Source organism: Chrysochloris asiatica, unplaced genomic scaffold, assembly GCF_000296735.1.
Source record: "Chrysochloris asiatica unplaced genomic scaffold, ChrAsi1.0 scaffold00154, whole genome shotgun sequence".
Classification (NCBI taxonomy): domain Eukaryota; kingdom Metazoa; phylum Chordata; class Mammalia; order Afrosoricida; family Chrysochloridae; genus Chrysochloris; species Chrysochloris asiatica.
Window position 1 is genome coordinate 3,488,146 of NW_006408672.1, and position 20,550 is coordinate 3,508,695.

Here is a 20,550-nt window from a genome sequence, read left to right on the forward strand (position 1 = left end):
CTGTGCCAATCCATCTCCTATGGGTCTTCCTCTTTTTGGCTGACCCTCTACTTTACCAGAAGGAGCTCTGGTAGCATAGTGGTTATGAATCGGGCTGCGAACCGCAAGGTCAGCAGTTCAAAACTACCAGCTGTTCCGTGGGAGAAAGATGAGGCGTTCTACTCCCATAAAGATTTACAGCCTCAGAAACCCAGTACAGGGTCGCTATGAGTCAGTTCCAACTCCACGGCACATAACCACCAACCACCACCTACTTTACCAAGCATGTCTTTCTCCAGGGACTGGTCCCTTCTGATAACATGTCCGAAGTATGAGAGACGAACTCTTACCACCCTAGAGTCTAAGAAGCATTCTAGCTATACTTCTTTCAACGTAGATTTGTTTGTTCTTCTAGCAGTCCATAGAACTTTTAATAATCTTCTCCAACACCATTACTTGGATGCATAAATTCTTCTATGATCTTCCTTATTCATTTTCCAGCTTACACATGCTTATGAAGCTATTGAAAATACCATGGCTTGGGTCAGGCACACCTTAGTCCTCAAACTGACATCTTTGCTCTTCAGTACTTTCAAAAGGTCTTGTGAAGCAGATTTGCAATATGTCAATTGATTTCTCATCTGCTGTTTCCATGAATGTTGTTAGTAGACTCAAGCAAAATGAAGTCTTCGACAACTTCAATCTTTTCTCCATTTATCATGATGTTATTGATTGGTCCAATGGTGAGGCTTTTTGTTTTCTTTACACTGAGATGCAACCCATACTGAAGGCTATGGTCTTTGATCTTCTTCAATAAATATGTTAAGGCCTCTTCCCTTTCAGCAAGCAAGGTTGTATCACAGGTTGCAGGAGTCTGCCTGCAATCCTGATGCCAGGTTCTTCAGATAATCCATCTTCTTGGATTATTACCTCAGTGAACAAATTGAGTAAATATGATGAAAGAATACAACCCTGGCACTCACCATTCCTGATTTTAAACCATTCAGTGTTTCCTTGTTCTGTTTAAACAACTGACTCTTAGTCATGTACAAGTTCCTCATGAGCATAATTAAGTGTTCCAGAATACATGTTCTCCTCAGTGTTGTCCATAGCTTGTCGTGATCCAATCAAAAGCCTTTGCATAGTCATTAAAGTACAAGTAAGCAGCTTTCTAGTAGTCTCTGCATTGAGCAAAAATCCTTCTGACGTCAACAATGGTATCCCTCGTTCCACATCCTCTCCTGAATCTGGTTTGAACCTCTGACAGCTCCCTGTCAATGTAGTATTGCAGCTGTTTTTTAATTATCTTTAACAAAATTTTACCTATATATGATACTAATTATATTGTCCGATGATTTATGCATTCCGTTGGGTCACCTCTCTTTGGAATGGGCACAAATATGGATCTCTTCCAATCAGTTGGTCATGTAGCTGCCTTCCAAATTTCTTGGCATAGATGAGTCAGTGCCTCCCGTATTGTATCAGTTTGTTAAAGGATTTCAATTTGCATTCATCAATTCTTGGAACCTTATTCTTTGCCAATGCCTTCCATGCACTTTGGACTTCTTCCTTCAGGATCATTGGCTGTTGATCATATGTTACCTCTTGAAATGGTTGAACATCAACCATTTCTTTTTGGTACAATGATTTTATGTATTCTATCTTCTTTTGATATTTTCTGCATAATTCAATATTTTGCCCATAGATTCCTTCAATATTGCAAATTGAGGATTGAATTTTTTTCTTCATTTCCCTCAGCTTGACAAATACTGAGTGTGTTCTTGCCTTTTGGTTTTCTAATTTAGATCTTTGCACATTTCATAATAATATTAGACTTTGTCGTCTCGAGCTGCCCTTTGAAATTTTTTGTTCAGTTCTTTTACCTCCTTCATTTCTTCCATTTGCTTTAGCATCTCTGTATTGAAGAGCATGGTTCAGAGTCTTTTCTGGCATCCATTTTGGTCTTTTCCTTCTTTCCTGTCTAATGACCTTAGCTTTCTTCCTGTATCATGTTCTTGGATGTCTTCCCACATCTCTTCTGGTCTTTGGTCTTTAGTGCTTGATGCATCATATCTGTTCTTGAGATGATCTCTAAATTCAGACCTTGGAATATGTTCAAGGTCATATTTTGACTTTTGTGGGCTTGTTTTAATTTTCTTCAGCTTCAGCCTGAACCTGCATATGAGCAATTGATGGTCTGCCCCACAGTCTGCCCCTGGCCTCGTTTTGACTGCTGATATGGAGCTTTTCCACTGTCCTATTCCACAGATGTAGTCAGTTTGATTTCTGTGTATTCCATCTGATGAGGTCCATGTGTATAGTCATCTTTTATGTTGTTTACAACAGGTATTTACAATGAAGAAGTCACTGGTATTGCAAAATTCTGTCATGCAATTTCCGGCATCATTCTATCACCAAGGGCATATTTTCCAATGACAGATCTTCGTCTTTGTTTCCAACCTTTGCATTTCAATCACCAGTAATTATCAGTATATCTTGATTGCGTGTTTCATCAATTTCAGACTGAAGACATTGGTAGAATTCTTCAGTTCATCACTGGTTTTAGTGGTTGGTAGTAAATCTGAGTAACGGTGGCATTAGCTGGTCTTCCTTATAACATATGGATATTATCCTATCATAGACAGCATGATACTTCAAAATAGGTCTTGAAATGTTCTTTTTAATTATGACTGTGATGCCATTCCTCTTCAATTTATCATTCCCAGCATAGTAAACCATATAAATGGCAGATTCCAAATGGCCAATACCAGTCTATTTCAACTCACTCATCCCTAGGATATCAATCTTTATGTGTTCCATTTCGCTTTTGCCATGTTCCCATTTTCCTAGAGTCATACTTTGTACATTCCATGTTCTGATTATTATTGAATATTTACAGCTCTTTCTCTTCATTTTGAGTTGTGCCCATCAGCAAAGAAGGGTCCCAGAAGCTTTACTCCATTCACATCATCATGGTCAGCTCAACTTTGAAGAGGCATCTCTTCTTCAGTTGTATTTTGAGTGCCTTCCAACCTGAGAGGCTCATCTACTGGCACTATACCAGACAATATTCTGGTGTTCTTCATCATGTTTCAATATTAAATAATCTGGTGCCATCTGACAGTGTTCCACTGTTGTTCATAAGGTTTTCAGTGGCTAAACATCCATAAGTAGTCCACCTCTCTCTTACTTCCTAGTCTGTCTTAGTCTGACTGCTCAGCTGAAACCTGTCCTCCATGGGTGACACTGCTGGGATTTAAAATACAGTGACTTAGCTTCCAGCATCACTGCAACATGCAACAACATGCCACAACAGAACGGCAAGCTGACAGATGTGTGGTGGAATGGAAGTACTAACATCGGTCAATTAAGAAAATAAGAAGCCACTGCCATCCAATTAATTCTGCCTCTCAGTTGCCCTGTAGATCAGAGTAGAAGTACTCCTTACATTCTCTGAGATTGTAAATCTTTATGAGGGCAACTGCCAAATCTCTTTTCCCCTCAGTCCAGATCAGCTGACTGTTGCCTCTTGAACCATCCCCACAGAGATCATTTCTGTATAAATGTCTCGCTTGTTTTTATTTTTGTTTTATTTACATGGTGTCATGTAAGTATCATGCAAAAGTATTGTTTTTCCCAGAGTAGATCTGTGTGTACAGTTCTTGAATTAGAAACAGAAAATGGAATTCTGGTTTAATTTAAATGTTTCTGAAATTGTATTTAGAGTTGGGTTCCTAGAACCATTTTTGACCCAAATAATGATACTACTTCTACTCATAATAGTGATAAAAGAATAAGGGTTGTCTAAGAAGTCTGAAGGTTGACATTGCTTTTACCTCTGAATGAACTAGCAGTAAAGTGAGAGGCAGTTTCACTTTATGGTAACTGTCAATTGCAACAGTTTTGGGGTATCATTTGTAACTGGTGACTTTCTTTGGCAGAGTCTCCTGTGAAAATGCCCGTGAAAGTGAAGGTGATCGAAAAAGACATCTCTGTCCAAGCCATCTCCTGCCACAGTGCCCCCGTCAGTAAAACTTTCTCTTCTTCAGACACGGGTGAGGAATAGTACACTCCCAGTTTTTACCCTCTTAGTGTCTTTTGAACTGTCCAATCTGATATCCCTGCCTTTTGAGAATTTGGGAAGTGATTGTTTCATTTGTTGAGTAAGAAGTAAATATCTACAAGTAGAAAACTTGATCCTAGCCTAGCGTGCATCCCCACTGAAGTTCTAAGACACACGTTAACAAAGCAAATAAAATAATCCAACGATATGACATTCTGGAAAAGGCAAAACTATGGCAACAGTTATAAGATCAGTGGCTGCCAGAGGTTTAGGGAAAGACAGGGAAGGCTGAACTTGTGGAGCACAGAGCATGTTTAAGACTGAAGGATAAGCACTGGACCGCAAGGTTAGTTTGAACTGTAAAGTGGCAATTCAAACCCACCAGCCACTCCTTGGAAATCCTATACAGGGTTGCTCTGAGTTGGAACCAACTCGACGGCACTTAACAACAGCAGGTACAAAGAAGCCAGTCTCAAAAGGCTACGTACTGTACAATCCCAACTGAACATACATTCTGAAAAAGGCAAACTATAGAGACAGTGAAAAGATAGCGGGTTGCCAGGGGTCCAGGAAATGCAGGAAGATGAGCAGGCGGAGCACAGAGCATTTCGAGGGCAGTGAAATTATTCTGTATGAGACAGTCATGGTGGACACGTGACATCTTGATTTGACAAAACCCTCAGGACTGTCCAACACAGATAGTGTGCCTGACTGTAAACTATGGATTTAATAATAAGGTATCCAGATTGAGTCTCAAATTGTAACACATAATCCCACACCAAGGTAACATGCTCATCATAGGGTTGACAGAAGGGGGAAAAAGCCATATGAGAACTGTCTGTGTGTGCTCTCTGAGCAATTTTTATGTAAGCCTAAGACTCACCTAAAAAAAAAAAATGAAGTGTATTAAAATCAACAAAAAAGATGCTGTGGGCTCATCTATGTAGCCAGAGGCCATGGCCGCTCCCTCAGCCAACCTGGTGCTCTAGGATGCAGGGAAGCCCTTGGTGTGGCCTGAGCAGGTGGCACTTCCCATACTCCTTTACTTGGAGGCATTGGCAGTGCAGCACAACATCTTCCAAGGGGTTCTCCCCAGAGACTTTCTCTGAACCCATCTCTCTTTTTACCACTGGTTTTGGCCAAGCAATTTTTCTGCCACCAGTTCTCTTACACACCCTCTGGAAGTATGGTCTCCATTGTCCCTCAAAATGTGGCCTAAGAAATCTCCTTTTATGATAAACACTGGACTGGGAACCACAGGGTCAGTGGTTGGAGGCCACCAGCAGCTCTGAGGAAGAAAGCTGAGACTTCTGCTTCCACAAAGATTTAAAGCCTTGGAAACCCCTATATGGTGTTGCTGTAAGTTGGCACCAACTCGACAGCAGATAACAACTTACAATAGTTTTGTCGTTGCAACTTTGTAGAGTTATGAGCATGAACTCAAAGTCAGACACAGACTGGGCATCTTGGTTCAGCCTACCTGGCTGCTGGGCATTTTCCCCATGAGTAAAAAGGGAATTTTTTTTAAAAAGTACCCTTTTTGTAGGGAGTATGGTGGCTCCATAAGATAAACACTGGACTGCGAACTACAAGGTCCACGGTTCGAACCCGCCAGCTGCTCCGTGGGAGAGAGATGAGGCTTTCTGCTCCTGTAAAGATTTAAAGCCTCAGAAATGCTATACAAGGTTGCTGAGTCAGAGGTGACTCGACGACACATAACAACAATGACAACTCTTACTGTAAAACTCCATAAAAGGTTTTCCTATTCAAACAAATAAATTGTACCCACCTCATAGGGTTTGGAAACCGACTCCATGGCACATAACAACAACAATATAGGGTTTGGGGAGTCCTGGTGTGGCGCTGTGGGTTAATGTGCCAGACTGCAAAGCCATTTAAACTGCAAGGTTGGCGGTTCAAGCTCACCAACTGCTCCTTGGAAACCCTATACAGGGTCGCAATGGGTCGGAACCGACTCGATGGCACTTAACAACAACATAGGGTTTGGGGAACGAAATAACGTACATGAAACTCTTTGATCAGTACCTGGTACATATTAACTCACTTGATAGATGTTGGTCAGTGGGTAGGAGCTGCTTTTGTTAACTGACCCTTCATGTCCCTGGTCACTATTCCATCCGTATAATCACCCTTGAGAGGAACAATGAGTAACTACATTGCCTTTCCAAGTTCAAAAACTCCCAAAAAGTTAGAGATGTTTTTTTTCCCTTTGCTTTCATTGTTTTTCATTAGTTGTATTAAGGTATGTTCTATATACAACAAAATGTGTGCATCTTAACTATACACTTGTGTAACCACACAGGAAATCATGCTTTAGATCAGTAAACTACAGTCTCTGGGCAAACCTAGCCCTTTGCCTGTTTTTGCAAATAAAGTTTGATTGAAACCCCGCTGTACTCATTTGCTTACTTACATCTATGGCTGCTTTCATGCTACAGAGACTGAGTTGAGTAGGTGTGACAGAGACCAGATGGCCTGCAACACTTAAGCTATCAACCTTTAATAAGAAGTGCCTTCCCAGTACCTACACTAGACCATTTCCATCACCCCTGGAAGTTCACTTTAGATTTTTGCTAATGCACTCAACACTAGTCTCCCTCTGACAGAATTGTTGGTGTTGAACGGTTCGGATCCAGTGGCAGAAGTTGCCATCCGACAGCTTAGTGAATCTTCAAAACTGAAACTGAAGTCGCCTCGGAAGAAAAGCACGATCATCATCTCGGGCATCTCCAAGGTACAGAAGGGGCAGCCCGGGGAGGTGTCTGTGTCAGAGACTGTGCCCTTCCCCCTCGGTAGGCATCAGCTTAAGCACTTGGTCATGGTTCAGAAAGTTCCCTTTACAATGTCAAATTACATTCCTCATCCAACAAAGGGATGATTTATGATACTGCCTTTATGTGGTCTATCCTGTTTTTGAAGGAAATGTGAAAGGTAAAGCTTTAGTTGTTGAGCGGTTGGTGAGTCATTTGAAGAAAAATGATTGAAACAAAGAAACTTATGTTATAAGACTCCCCATTGGTACTTATGCCCCGATCGAACCCTGATTACAGAAAACTTTCAGGCCCCACATTACACATTTCCAAAGCATTTATGTATTCATTTTGTAATAAATGCGTATGGCTTTTGTAATCAGAAAGAAACAAGATTGTTTTAAAATCCTGATCCCCAGTCCTCCCCCTCTCCTGCTCAATGACATTGTGCCAAGAGTGATTGTGGGTACAAGGCCCAACCAGATAGCAGCCAGAAACCCCTCAGGGAAAACTGCTAAACCACAGACCCTCACTCCTTTTGAAAGTTCAGAATGAACAAGTGCAGGTGAGAAGTCAGGGACAGTTGGGAGGTTTTTATTTCAAACAGAGGGGCTGAGAGGGAAGAATTCTCAACACAGAGGTAGGTTGGATATGCAAGGCTTCCCTTGGTCAACTGAAGGGTGGTAAGAGAGCAGAGCAGTAGGAGATGCTGACAATGAAATATGAGAAATGCTGGACTTCCAGCAAGATGGTGGACTAAGCAGACATACTACATGGACCCTCTACAACAAAGATTCAAGAGACCACATGAAAATCCTGGAACCCTGAACTTCAGAGGGAAGGTTAGAAAAGTGGATTGAGGGCTTACTGCGGGAAGAGGCTGAGCAGGGATGGCGAGATGGGGAGACTGACCGATGAACAGCCAGCGAGATGTAATGCTCCCATCTTGAACCTTTGTAAGTAGCTTTGGCAACAGAAGGTGGCCTGGAAGAGCAAATCCACACAGGTGACAGGAAAGGTACTAGTCTTTCTTTATCTCCAAGCTCCCCTGGTAAGCAGGTGTGACCACTCCCACCCTCCCTGACCTCCAGCACAACCCCTCCTCTCCAGGAGTTAGGAGCCACATGGTTGGGAGTCACCCCAGTGTGAGGTGGGGGCCAGTTATACCACTTTGGTGGGCCACTTTGGTGCCTAGATTCAGACGGGTTTGGCTCTGGACCTACAGAACACACAGAGCTACCACACCAGTATGTAACCAGTCACCCTGCTCTCAGCTACCCTGTGCTCCTAACAGACAGCTACCCTGTGCTCCTAACAGACGCTCCATCAAGAGCCTCCAAAAACTAATTCCAGATTAAGTGCACTGAACATAGTACAGAGGCCAATAGGAACCCTATGTAAGTCCAGGAACTCTCCTCATCCTTCCTACACCCACCTTGTGAGCTCTGTGGCTTACAGGAGGCCCCTAGAGTTTTCTCATATCCAGATGCAACAGATGCACTGGTTTTGGGTTTTAGTTTTGGGGTTTGGTTGTTCCTTTGTTGTTTCATTGTTTTTGTTTGTTTGTTTTTTCTACTCTCCCTTCTTCTCTTTCTCTTCCCTTCATATTTATCCCTTCTGTCTCTTCCTTTTCTTCTGTTTCTCATTCCCCCTCTTTTAAAATTATTTTTTCATTTTTGAACTTTCTTTGCTACTTTCTACTCTCTCTTTTTATCTTCCCTCCCCCTAGATTTTCTCAGTGTTCTTTTTTCCCTTCCTTTTATAATGTCTCTTATTTTTCTATTTTATAGCTCCATTTCTCTGTCCCTCTTTTGTCTTTATAGTTATTATATTGTTTTTTCTGGTTGCTGCCTCTTTTTACTTCACCTACTGGGCCAGAGCCAATACCATCTCCTATGTTGTTGTTGTTGTTAAGTGCTGTCGAGTCGGTTCCGACCCATAGCGACCCTGTACAGGGTTTCTGAGGGTGTAAATCTTTACGGGAGTAGAAAGCCTCATCTTTCTCCCGTGGAGCGGCTGGTAGTTTCGAACCGCTGACCTTAAGGTTCGCAGCCCGATTCGTAACCACTACGCTACCAGAGCTCTTTCTCCTATACCACCTGATAAATGATAGACAGCAGCCAACACCAACCAAACCCACCCAAAACCGAGGTGCATGAATGGCAAGCAAGAATGGTGTACACACTTCATTCTCTAACCATACTCACAGGAGACATTTGGTGAGAGCCTAAGAACACATCAACATGCAATCATCAATTAAATATAAATACAACAACACTGCAATGCCCTAGAGACAACAGATGATTTTAGTGCAACAAGAAGAAACGAGAGAGAAAGGCTCAAACAAATGACCAACATATATAGACAGAAAGAATTTCTGAGGAAGAAAAGATAATGCGATTATCTGGAAAAGAATTTGAAAGAATGATATTTATGTCCCTTCAAAGGATTGACAGAAAGATCAGGACAGCAAGGACAACACAGAATAAACTTCAAAAGAATTCAGGAAAATACTTCAAGTACAAACAGACAAAATAAAAGCAAATTTTGAAACAATGCAAAACCTGCAATTAAAAATCCAGAAGATCAGTACTAAGAGTTGGAAGGGCATTGGAGCCTGTCTTAGTGAGCTTGAAGATAAATCTCTCAACACTAATATGCTAAAAGCACAATCAGAAAAAAATCCAAAGAAAGCTAAGAGTTCTATGAGACACCATGAAGAGGAACAACTGACAGGTGCTTGGAATTCTAGAACAGGAAGAGACAATAAAAGGCAGAGAGAACATTATAGGAAGAAAACTTCCCTAACATCATGAGAGATGAGAAGATAAGCATACAAGAAACTGAAGAAACCACAAACAGGATAGATCCCGAAAGAATATTACCAAGACCTATCATAATCAAACTTTCTAAAACCAAAGACAAGGAAAGAACCCCGAAAGCAGCTCAGGAAATATGAAAATTTACCTACAGAGAAGAACCAATAAGACTAAGCTCTGATTTCTCAGCAGAAACCATGCAGGCAAGAAATCAGTGGGACGATATATACAAAACTGGAAGAAAAAAAAAATTGCCAATCAAGAATCATGTGCCCAGCAAAGCTGTCCCTCAAATAGGAAGAAGAAATTAGGACGTATCCTGATAAACAGAATTTGTAACGGCCAGACCAATTTAACAAAACATGCTAAAGGGTGTTCTGTGGACAGAGAACCAACAACAGCATACAACAACCTGAGATTACCATAAATGACATACCACCTAGAACTCAATCCAGATATAGAAGTATTTAAAGTAAAGCAAACCTTCAAGATTAAAAATAAAGAACCATTTATATTTATAATGAAGTCAACTACAAGACAAAAAGAGGGAATAGTGTAGATCCAGATCTTACAAATGGCAATGAAATCAGGTAGACTTCAAGAGATATAAGAAATGCCAAAGGCAAGCCACCAACAATGCCATTTTGCTTAGGAGTGGATGGCCAAGCTCTTAAGTATGACTTCCTGTGTGCGATTCCATTGATAACCAGCCAAGGGCCAACGGCCCATGGCAACATCCAGACCCATTGTCTTTTCTTTAGGCCTAAATGGATGAGGAAATATTGCTGGTAACATTGTGGATTAGGAGCTGGGATGTTAACCACAAGGTCAGCATTTCAAATCTACCACTTGCTCCAAGGGAGAAAGATGAGGCTTTCTGCTCCCATAGAGTGACAGCCTTGGAAACCCTATACAGGGTCTCTATGAGTCAGAACAGACTCAGTGGCATATAACCACCACCACCAAGTGGATGCAAGGGGTGCTTGATGGTGCAATGGTTAAGTGCTAGGCTGGTAACCTAAAAGTTATTGGTTCAAACCCATCAGCCATTCCATGAGAGAAAAGAGCTGGAAACCCTGTAGGTAAGTTCTATTCTGTCCAATAGAGTGGTTATGGGTCAGAGTTGACTTGACTGCACACAACAAGATGGATAAGGGGTTCCCTGGGTGGTATAGATGGTTAATGCCCTTGACTACTAATAACAATTGGAGGTCCAATTCCATCCATAGGCACCGTAAAAGGAAGGCCTGGTGATTGACTTCCCCAAAATTCAGCCGTTGGAAACCCTATGAAGTAGTGTTCTACTCTAACACACAGACTCATGAGGTCCTCACGAGCTGGAGTTGACTCAATGGTAACTGATTAGATAGATGAGAGAAATAAGGACATGGCCCATGATCATTTCCCCTATTTACCAAAGTGTGTATTCAGTTTCATTAGGGAATTAGGAACCTTAATGTATTCAGTCCATTGCTGTCATTATTTATATTGCTGCTCAAATGGCCCCATCTTGAGTCGGTGGGAGCTTCTTCAGTATGGTACTTAATTCAGCAAAGTGTAGCTGTCAATTGTCACTAAGAAAACTCTCCTGTGAATGCCTTCCTTTCTTCCCACTCCTGCAATCAAGAGCAGCATGACTGCTCCCAAGAAACCCTTCCTATCCCCTTTTCAGTCATTCTCCCATTCTCTAAGGAACTACTGTTCTGATTTCTATAAATCAGTTTACTGCCAAATCATCTCCAACTCCTGGTGACCCCCTTGTGTGTCAGAGTAGAACTGAGCTCCGTAGGGTTTTCAATAGTTGATATTTTAGAAGTAGATAGCCCAGCTTTTCTTTTGAGGTACCTCTGGGTAGACTTGAACTGTCAGCCTTTTAGTTAGCAGCCAAGTGTGTTAACTGTTTGCATCACTAAGACCTGTGCTTCACTTGTTGCTAAATGCCATCAAGCTGGGTCTGACTCTTGGGGTTTGTTTTGTTTTTAAATTTTTTATTGTGAGTTGAGTGATAGTTTACATGGGAGACCATCAGTTCTACACTCATCCTGTCATATTTCGTCTCATTGCAATGATTACAATCTCCTCTGTGTATCATCATTCAACAGTATTTGCATCTATTCCCTCTGTTGTTTATTTTGGATGTACACAAAAACACTCAGGAATATATAATCATTTAAACAACCAAAGGATACATTCTGCAAGTCAGCCTCCTGGCTGCCAGTACACAGCCTTTCTCTTTCCACGTCACTCTTAGGGTTTTGAGGAGCTGCTGGTGGGTTTGAACTGCCAACCTTGTGGTTAGCAGTTCAGTGTTTATCCTACAGCACCACACCAGCATTGACTCTGCTGATATGGAACTGCCTTCTTTTCAGGGGCCAGGTGCCTTCTGATATTTTGAAATCACTGGTCAAACACACCCTGTGACTAGCGCATTGTGAGTCATCTTACCCGCTCTCCTTCCCCCACATACCTGCTCTCATTTTCACTTTCTCTTGGCCTCTGATGTTGTGTTTTTGCCTGGACAGACCTCCTTATCTCAGGACAATGAAGCCGCCCTGATGCTGGACTACGCAGCCTCCATGGACAGTGAGCATCAGGAAGAATCCCTATCCCACCTGGAGGCCACCGTCGCCACCGTCCCACTCGAGGAAGACCCACCTGTGCAGGCCGTACCTGCCCTTGATCCCCAGGAGAATGAACTTGACTCCTGGGACTTGGAGAAGGAGGCTCAGGACGATGCAGAGTGGGACAGACATGTCCTAGTGGACCCTGATGGGGATGAACTGTCAGAAAGCTCCCTGAGCACCTCGGAGCCAGGTGCTGCCAAGAAGCACAAAGGTACATATCCCACTGTCCCCCTGCTCTGCCTCCTCGGCAGCTTTGTGCTCATGCTCGAATCCTTGCGACATTTTTTAGCTCTTGTCATCTGTTATTTATCCCTTCACCCTCCTCGCCAAACACAAACCCATGCTAAAGTTTGGAGCCCATTTAGAGTCTTGGGGTTTAGACTAGACAGCCTGGGGCATATTCCGAATAGCTCCTGAGTGTGAGAATCTGGTCCTCACACCCTTCAACTGGGGGCTGGCAGTGTGCCTGCCTGATGTGGTTAGGAGCCGTCCAGTCAATTTTGATTCCCACTGACTCTGTGTGACAGAGTAGAAGTAACTCAATGAATTTTCTAGGCTGTACTCTTTATGGGAGCCAATAAGCAGGACTTTCTCCTGAGAAGCCGCTGAATGTGTTTGAACCACCAGTCTTTCAATTCATAGCCAAGTGCTTAACCGTTGTGCCACCTGATGTTTCTGCTCAAAGGTGCCTTTCCTCTGAGTGCCCGTTCCCACCAGGAGTAGAGCTATACAAGGTTTCCCAAGCATGTCATCCTATACAGGAGTCCCGGGGTAGTACAAATGATAAAGGTACTTGGATACAAACTAAAAGGCTGCAGGTTTGAGTTCACCCAGAGGCACTTTGGAAGAAAAGCCTGGTAATCTACTTCTCCAAAACCAGTCCTTGAAAATCTTTGGAGGCCATTTTTACTGGGACATACATGGTGCTGAAGTCAGGGTTTCAAACAAGCTTTTTTACAATGTGACACACACACCTGCTTAGAACTCACATGTATACCCCAGATAGATTGAATCAGAATCTATATTTTAATAAGATCTCCAGGTGATTCCTGGTGTGGTGCTGTAGGATAAGCACTGGACTGATAACCACAAAGTCCTCGGTTCAAACCCACCACCCACTCCTCAGAAACCCTATATGGGGTCAGTGAGTGGGAACCTACTGAACAGCATTTAACAACAAAAACTGGGTGATTCTTGTTAAAATGTAGATTCTGACTCTATCTAGGGGGTGGGCAGAGGATGCAAAATCTCAGCAGCAGGTTCTAAGCAGTTTGAAGTCCTGATTGGACGTTGGACGGAGGCTCCTTGGTGGCAACTGGCTCATCATGTATATATGCGAAGCAAAGCCGATGGGGACTAGGCTGCTCTGTATATTGCCGGGGCCTCTTAGACTCCCTTCTTCCAGTGAAAACAAAGCAAAGCCTCACTGCTTGATCTTGAGAGGATCTACAGGGGAGGGGAAAAGTCAGCTACACCCTAGCATAACTGATTACCTTGACATGTATTAGTGACAAAGTGAGCATTTCATTAGAACATTTGCTCGCTTGCCATTGAGAATTATAAATATCTCAAACGTGAGCAGTTTTACCCTTGTAGTGCCTTAGACGTAACAGTAGCTTAAATATATTTGCTAAGGGAAAGTAGTCCAGTGACTGTTCTCCTGTGGGTCCTAGATTTGAGACCCAGCTCCTGAGCCTCAGCTTCCTTTTCTGTAAAGTGGGCACAGTGCCCACCTCCCCATCTTATACCACAAGCCCAGCAGTGATAAAGAAAGAGTAGGGCAAGAGAAGCAGGTGCCGAAGCTTAGCATTAACCCTCGCTCTGCTTCCGCTCTGCTTCCTACTTGGGATCCCAAGGCACCCCTGCCTTCCAGCAGGAAATGGCTCCCTAAAATTTACATATTTACACCCTGAGTTAAGGAGAGCTTCAAGCATCCCACATTAAGCAAGGTTACTTAGGTACCTAAATGAAGGAACCTTGGATATCCCACATCAAAAGATCTCAGGCATCTTGTGTATACTCTTTGGTTGGTTGATGATGCATGGAGGGGATTGTAACCATAGCAATGAGATGATATATGATAGGATGAATATAAAACTAATGTTCTCCCATATAAACTATCACATAATTCACAATAAAACATTATGGAAAAAAAAAAAAAAAAAGATCTCAGGCATCTTAAGTTAGTGGGCATCTCAGGCATCCCAAGTTAGGCGGTATCAGGTACCATGAGTTAGGGGATCACAGGCTGAGAGTTTCAGGGTCCTCTTTACCCTTGTTCTGCATCTCCTCTTCTCCTTTGCTCCTGCTGTTGTAGAGCAGTGGTTCTCAGCCAATGGGGTGATGTTGGAGGCAGTTCTGGTCGACACAGTGGGTGAGGGGTGTTAAAGGCATGGAGTGGTAGAAGCCAGGACAGCCCCCTGCCATAGAGAATGATCCAGCCTCAAGTGTCAGCTGTGTTGAGCTGTTGTAGGGTGCGTGTCTGTCTGTGTCCCTTCTCGGTTTTGACAGCATGCACATCACTGCTTTCTCCCATCATCCATCCCGTTGCCAGAGTTAGAAGAGGAAAGAGGAAGGGTTCTGGAATGTGGTTTCCAGACCACATGGTGAAGTCAGAACCCTGTGCTTCTGTTTGCTCACTCCTTAGTGCGTGGGGAGTAGAGGCTCTGTCCCAGGGATTCGAGTCTGGATACATACAGACCCCTAAGGCAGTCTCACTTTTATCTGTGAGTACTTGGCCACATACATACCTCTGTCCTTTAGGGCCAGAGAAACCAAAGGGAGGGGCAGAACCAAGGTAGACACACCAGAAGGAGAGAGCTGGAGGCCCCGTTATTCTACCCCTCCTCTCACCAGATGGTCCATTTCCTGTTCTCTGTACAGAATCCCAACTTCCCTCATTGACAAATGCCAGACCTTGCTTACCCAAGTGCCTTCAAAGCCTAGTGCTCTATTCCTTTTTCCTTCCTCCTTAGTCTATGAGCACTCTTTCCTTTGACATTCCCTCACTACTTGTGGCTGCCTGTGCCTTTCCCTTCATTGTCCTGCTGGGAGAACCCCTGCATAGTGTAAATAGTTTATGGTGACTATTTATCCAAAGGTCCACTGTTCAAACCTTCTCAGAAGTGCTGCAGAATAAAGGCCTGGCAATCCGGTTCCATAAAGATACAGCCCCCCAAAAAACCCCTATGCAGCTCAGGTCTATGCTGTAGCACATGAGGTTGCCATGACTTGGAATGGACTTAACTGCCATGGGTTGGGTTTGGGGTTTGTTATTTGTTTTTTGTCAGATCGTGAGTCCACCTCACTACTCCAATGCCCTCCAGCTGATTCAGACTTGTAGTGACTCTATCAGACCCAATAGGGCTGCTAACTAGGATTTCTGAGACTGTAAGTTTTGGTGGCACAGTGGGCTATGTTTTGGACTGCTATCCAAAAGGTTAGCAGTTCCAACCCAACAAAAGCCATTCTCTGGGTGAAAGATGAGCCTGTCTGCTCCTAAAAAGATTTACAGTCTCAGAAACACTTAAGTGTAGCTCTGTTCTGTCCTGTAGCCTTGCCATGAGCCAGAATAAACTAGATGGCAGTAAGGTTAGTTAAGCTTTAAGGAAGCAGACTGCCACATCTTTCTCCTGCAAAGTGGAACGACCAGCCTTTAATCACTTTAACATCTGTACCACCAGGGCCCCTTTAGTGGGTGAACACTACCTGGAATCTGCACGTTGGGCTGACATGGTTCAGGCAGGTATGCCCAGAACCACTTCCGCATGAGTTTCCAGATTCCTGCCCCTTCCAGAGCCTGGGCATTTGAAAATGTATTTCTTCATTCACTTTGCACAAATCTGAGATCTTTGAGAAGGACATATTTGGCAGTGTTTAAAATCACTTTCTCATTCCATTGCTGTCTGAACAATCTGATCAACATGGGATGCTGACACAATCCAAGATAATGGTGTGTCACGGGCCTTAAATAATTCTCCTTTTCCCATCAGAAAATTTTCAAAACCACTACTAAAAGGAGCAGCTTGGTGGGGTTTTCTCTCACTTTTAAACTAATGCTAATTTTTTCTAGCTGTTGCTACAAGGAATTTGTTCTCAGTTCCCCAGAGCTGAAAGTTTAAAGTTCTCCCAGAAGTTTGCCATTTGTTAGCACACGTATTGAGAGATTTATTCTCAAAATTAAGGTGGTAGTTACCATTAAAAAAATTTAAAAATATTGAAAGAGGTTCTGAGAAAAAAAAATTTAAATGTTGCCAAATGTCCTGCACAGTGAGTTCATGTATATAAATAATATGAATGGTTCAAAGTCTTACTGTCTTTCATTCTTTATTTTGCTCTTGCATACTTTTCTTTTTACGTCTTGCTTTTCTGGTTTCATCTCGTGCTCATTCCTTTGTTAACTTAAAGAGGATCGCTATGCCAACCAGAATTAATTGCCTACACAGTAAGTTTTTTTTGTCTTATATATATATATATATATTGTTTGTTTGTTTTTTGCTGAAAATCTATGTAGCCAAGTATACACCATTTCAACAATCTCTACATGTGTTATTTATTCAACTCCATTCTCACTATGCTTTTTCAAATTATTCTACCACTGTTGTCTTAAACTCATTGCTTCCCTATGCTTATTATCCACCTCTTGAGTTGTCAATGTCAATTTGATGTCACCTAAAGTAAACTTCAAGGTCAGCGGTTCGAAACTACCAGCTGTTCCGTGGGAGAAAGATGAGGTGTTCTGCTCCCATAAAGACTTACAGCCTCAGAAACCCTATGCATGGTCACTATGAGTCGGAACCAACTCCACAGTACTTAGCAACAGAGTCCTGGTGTGGCACTGTGGGCTAATGCACCAGACTGCAAAACCATTTGAACTGCAAGGTCGGTGGTTCAAGCTCACCAGATGCTCCTCAGAAACCCTATACAAGGTCGCTATGGGTCGGAATCGACTTGATGGTACTTAACAACAACAACAACAGATAATTCTTTAAAAGAGCCCAATGCTGTAAACAGATAGACTTTATGAATTAAGATAAACTTTTTTGTGTTGTTTTGGGTTCAAAGAAGACTTCAGGTTTAAAGATGATCTCAGGGCAATATATTTTTAAATAAAGTGTAACCTTACAATGAAAGAAACATATACTACAGCAGAAAGGGAAGAAAGATGACCATTCTATTCTCTGGCTTTTCTTCCCACTTCTACCTTCCTGGATCACTGTTGTTAAGTGCTGGCAAGTCAGTTCTGAATCATAGTGACTCTGTACAGGGTCTCCAAGGAGCAGCAGGTGGGTTGGAACCACTGACCTTGCAGTTGGTGTGGGTGGTATGCCATGGAGTTGGTTCTGACTCATAGCAACCCTGTATAGGGTTTCTGAGGAGCAGCTGGTGAGATTGAACCGCCGACCTTGCAGTTCAAATGGCTTTGTACAGGGTTTCCAAGGCTGTAAATCTTGACATAAGCAGAAAGCCTCATCTTTCTCCTACAGAACAGCTGGTAGTTTCAAACTGCTGACCTTGAGGTTAGCAGCCCAATTCATAGCTACTGTGCTACCAGACAATCTAGTATTTCTCCTACCATGCCAAACCAGAACTCCTAGTTTTTCCATTTTTGTCCTTACAAACCCACCCCAGCCATCTCCATACTTGCTGCCTACGTTCCTTAGTACTGCTATAACAGAAATGCCATAGGTGAGTGGCTTTAACAAACAGGTATTTTCTCAGTTGGTTGTTAAGTTCCCACCCATAGCGACCCTGTATAGGGTTTCCTAGGAGCGACTGGTGAGCTTGAACCACCGACCTTGAGGTTCAAGCCAACCTTGCAGTCCAGCACATTAGCCCACAGCCCCACATACCGTTTAGGAGGCTAACATCTGAATTCAGGATGTGGGGAAAGACTTTCTCTGCTGGCTCTGACCCAGGGTCCCTGTGTCTTTAGGCTTTTGTTTCGGAGAGATATTCTTGTGGCCAGGCAGCTCTTTCCCGATCACTGCTATTATCAATTGTTTGTTTAATTTCTTTTACATCTCAAAAAATATTGACATAAAACACACCCTGAAAAAAAAAAAAAAAACACCCTACACTAATCCTGTCTCATTAACCTAACAAAGAGAACCCATTCTTAAATGGGACTATATCCACAGGTTATAACCACTTTGGGGGAACACAATTCATTCCATAATACCTAATGTGACCCAACAACTTCCTTTTGAAATACGGGCAAAAAGAGACTGATTGTCATGTCTTATAAATGGATGGGGGTTCAAGTTGAAACATCAAGACATTCTTTGATCAGCGAATTCCAGTTTTTAAGGGTGTACAAAATCCCAACCTCCCTGATGGTTTTGGCCATCATTTTCTTATGCCCTAAACCTGTTCAGGCTCAGCGCCACCACAGTTGGGGAGGTTCCTATCCTGGGAGCACCCCCTTCCCTCCTTTTACTGCTCACAGTGGCATTTTCCTCAGTGGATGGCATTTGGTATGTGGGGTAATGAAGCACAAGGCACCTGCATCTACCCACCTGCTAAACTTGAAAGGCAAGGCCTCGATTACCTTAACACACCTTAACTGATGTGTTTCCATTTTACAATGAGCCAAATTGCTCAAGAAACCATTATTTTGTGTCTCAACATATTAGCACATAAAGCCAATTAACCTGTTGTCCTCATGTCAATTCTGACTCACTGTGACCCATGTGTGTCAGAGTAGAACTGTGCTCCATAGGGTTTTCAATGGCTGATCTTTCAGAAGCAGATCACCAGGACTTTCTTCTAAGGTACCTCTGGGTGGGCTTAAACCTCCAACCATTTGGATCACCCAGGGATTCCTATTGACCACAGGAAAGTCATGTACACATTTAGGCTGACCCTCCCTTTTTCATTCTTCCCAGAAACCCTTATAACCCTGCACATGAATCCCCAACTTTAGGTCACCATACAAAATGTCCTAATGATTCTGCATAAAAGATTATTTGATTATAACCAAAAATGAAAGTTTTTCTTTCTAGCTACTTTGACCAGATGAAATGTCTTTCACCCATTCCTTGAAGAAGTCTTCCTTCTCCCTTTCTAGTGCTTAATCTGGGTAAATAGGATGAGGAAGCTCTTTCTCAGAGTCTGCTCCAATAAGTGGACTCATGAAATAATCGGAGCAGGCTGCTATTCCCATAGAAAGGGATTCATAAGTGGGTCTGGATTAGACTTCTCTCATTGCCTCAGATGTATTGATGTTGGCATCCAAAAAACCAAACCCACTGCCCTCAAGTCGATTCCAACTCGTAACCACCCTGCACAGGGTTAAAGAGACTGTACATCTTCATGAGCGTAGACAGCCTCATCTTTCTCCCACAGAGCTACTGGCATGTTTCAGCTGTCAACCTTGTGCTTACCTGTCCTGTGCTTATCCTACTGATCCTGCCACCAGAGCTCAGACAAACAAATTTTTACCCTGGTTTTGCTGTAGGACAAGCACTAGACTGTTAACCAAAAGGTCAGTAGTTCAAATCAACTAGCCAGTCCTTGGGAGAAAGGTAAGGCTTTCTGTTCCCATAAATACTTACAGGCTTGAAACACAGTGTTTCTATGAAACGGAACTGACTCGATGGCACACCACCACCACCATCACTAAGATTTTCAGCCTCGGAAATCCTGTGTAGGGTCACCATGAGTCAGAATCAACTCAATGGTAATGGGTGATAGGTATCATTTCCGTTAAAGGAAGAAAACTTGGATGAGTATATGGGTGTGGCATGGCTATTAAAATATATATTGGATTATGTCTACCATCAAAAAGAATAAGTTAGCCCATTAATTATAAAGCTCTTGTTCACATGGTCCGACCTATCTTCTTGCACTGCTATAAATACTGGCATGCATATTGTAATGAGTTTCACACGCTAGCTTGAACTATCTACTCCTTTACTTTGGCTGGGCCTGAGTTAACCAGATGTTCAGTCAGGATGTTGAATCAGCTTGTAAAAGAGTAAGCAAGTAAGTGGACCCTTGGAGTTCCAGGGTGAAATACTGGGCTGGTAACTGAAAGGTTGGAGGTTCCATCCAGAGGCCTCTCAGAAGAAAGTCCTGGCAATCTACTTTTTCAAAATCTTCCACTGAAAACACTACGGAGCATAGTTCTACTGTCTGCTCTTGCATGGGTCAGAATTGACTTGACAGCTACTGGCTTGGTTTGTTTCCCTGCTGCTGTATTCGTTTACCCTTGATCTGTAAGGAATTGAAGCTGTTGAAATGATTACTGCAACCTCTTCTCTTCTCTTCTCCTCTCCTCTCCTCTCCTCTCC

At 42.8% G+C, this 20,550-nt stretch overlaps 1 protein-coding gene across 1 annotated transcript in view; it reads left to right on the forward strand.

Moving 5' to 3' along the window:
* C2CD2 (C2 calcium-dependent domain containing 2) overlaps positions 1 to 20,550 on the forward strand; it is a 102,862-nt gene that overhangs the window by 81,098 nt on the left and 1,214 nt on the right. Inside the window, exons 11-13 of the mRNA XM_006870854.1 lie at positions 3,921 to 4,034; positions 6,670 to 6,797; positions 12,155 to 12,467. Of these exons, the coding sequence (XP_006870916.1) occupies positions 3,921 to 4,034; positions 6,670 to 6,797; positions 12,155 to 12,467 (555 nt within the window). The remainder of the gene's footprint in view (positions 1 to 3,920; positions 4,035 to 6,669; positions 6,798 to 12,154; positions 12,468 to 20,550) is intronic.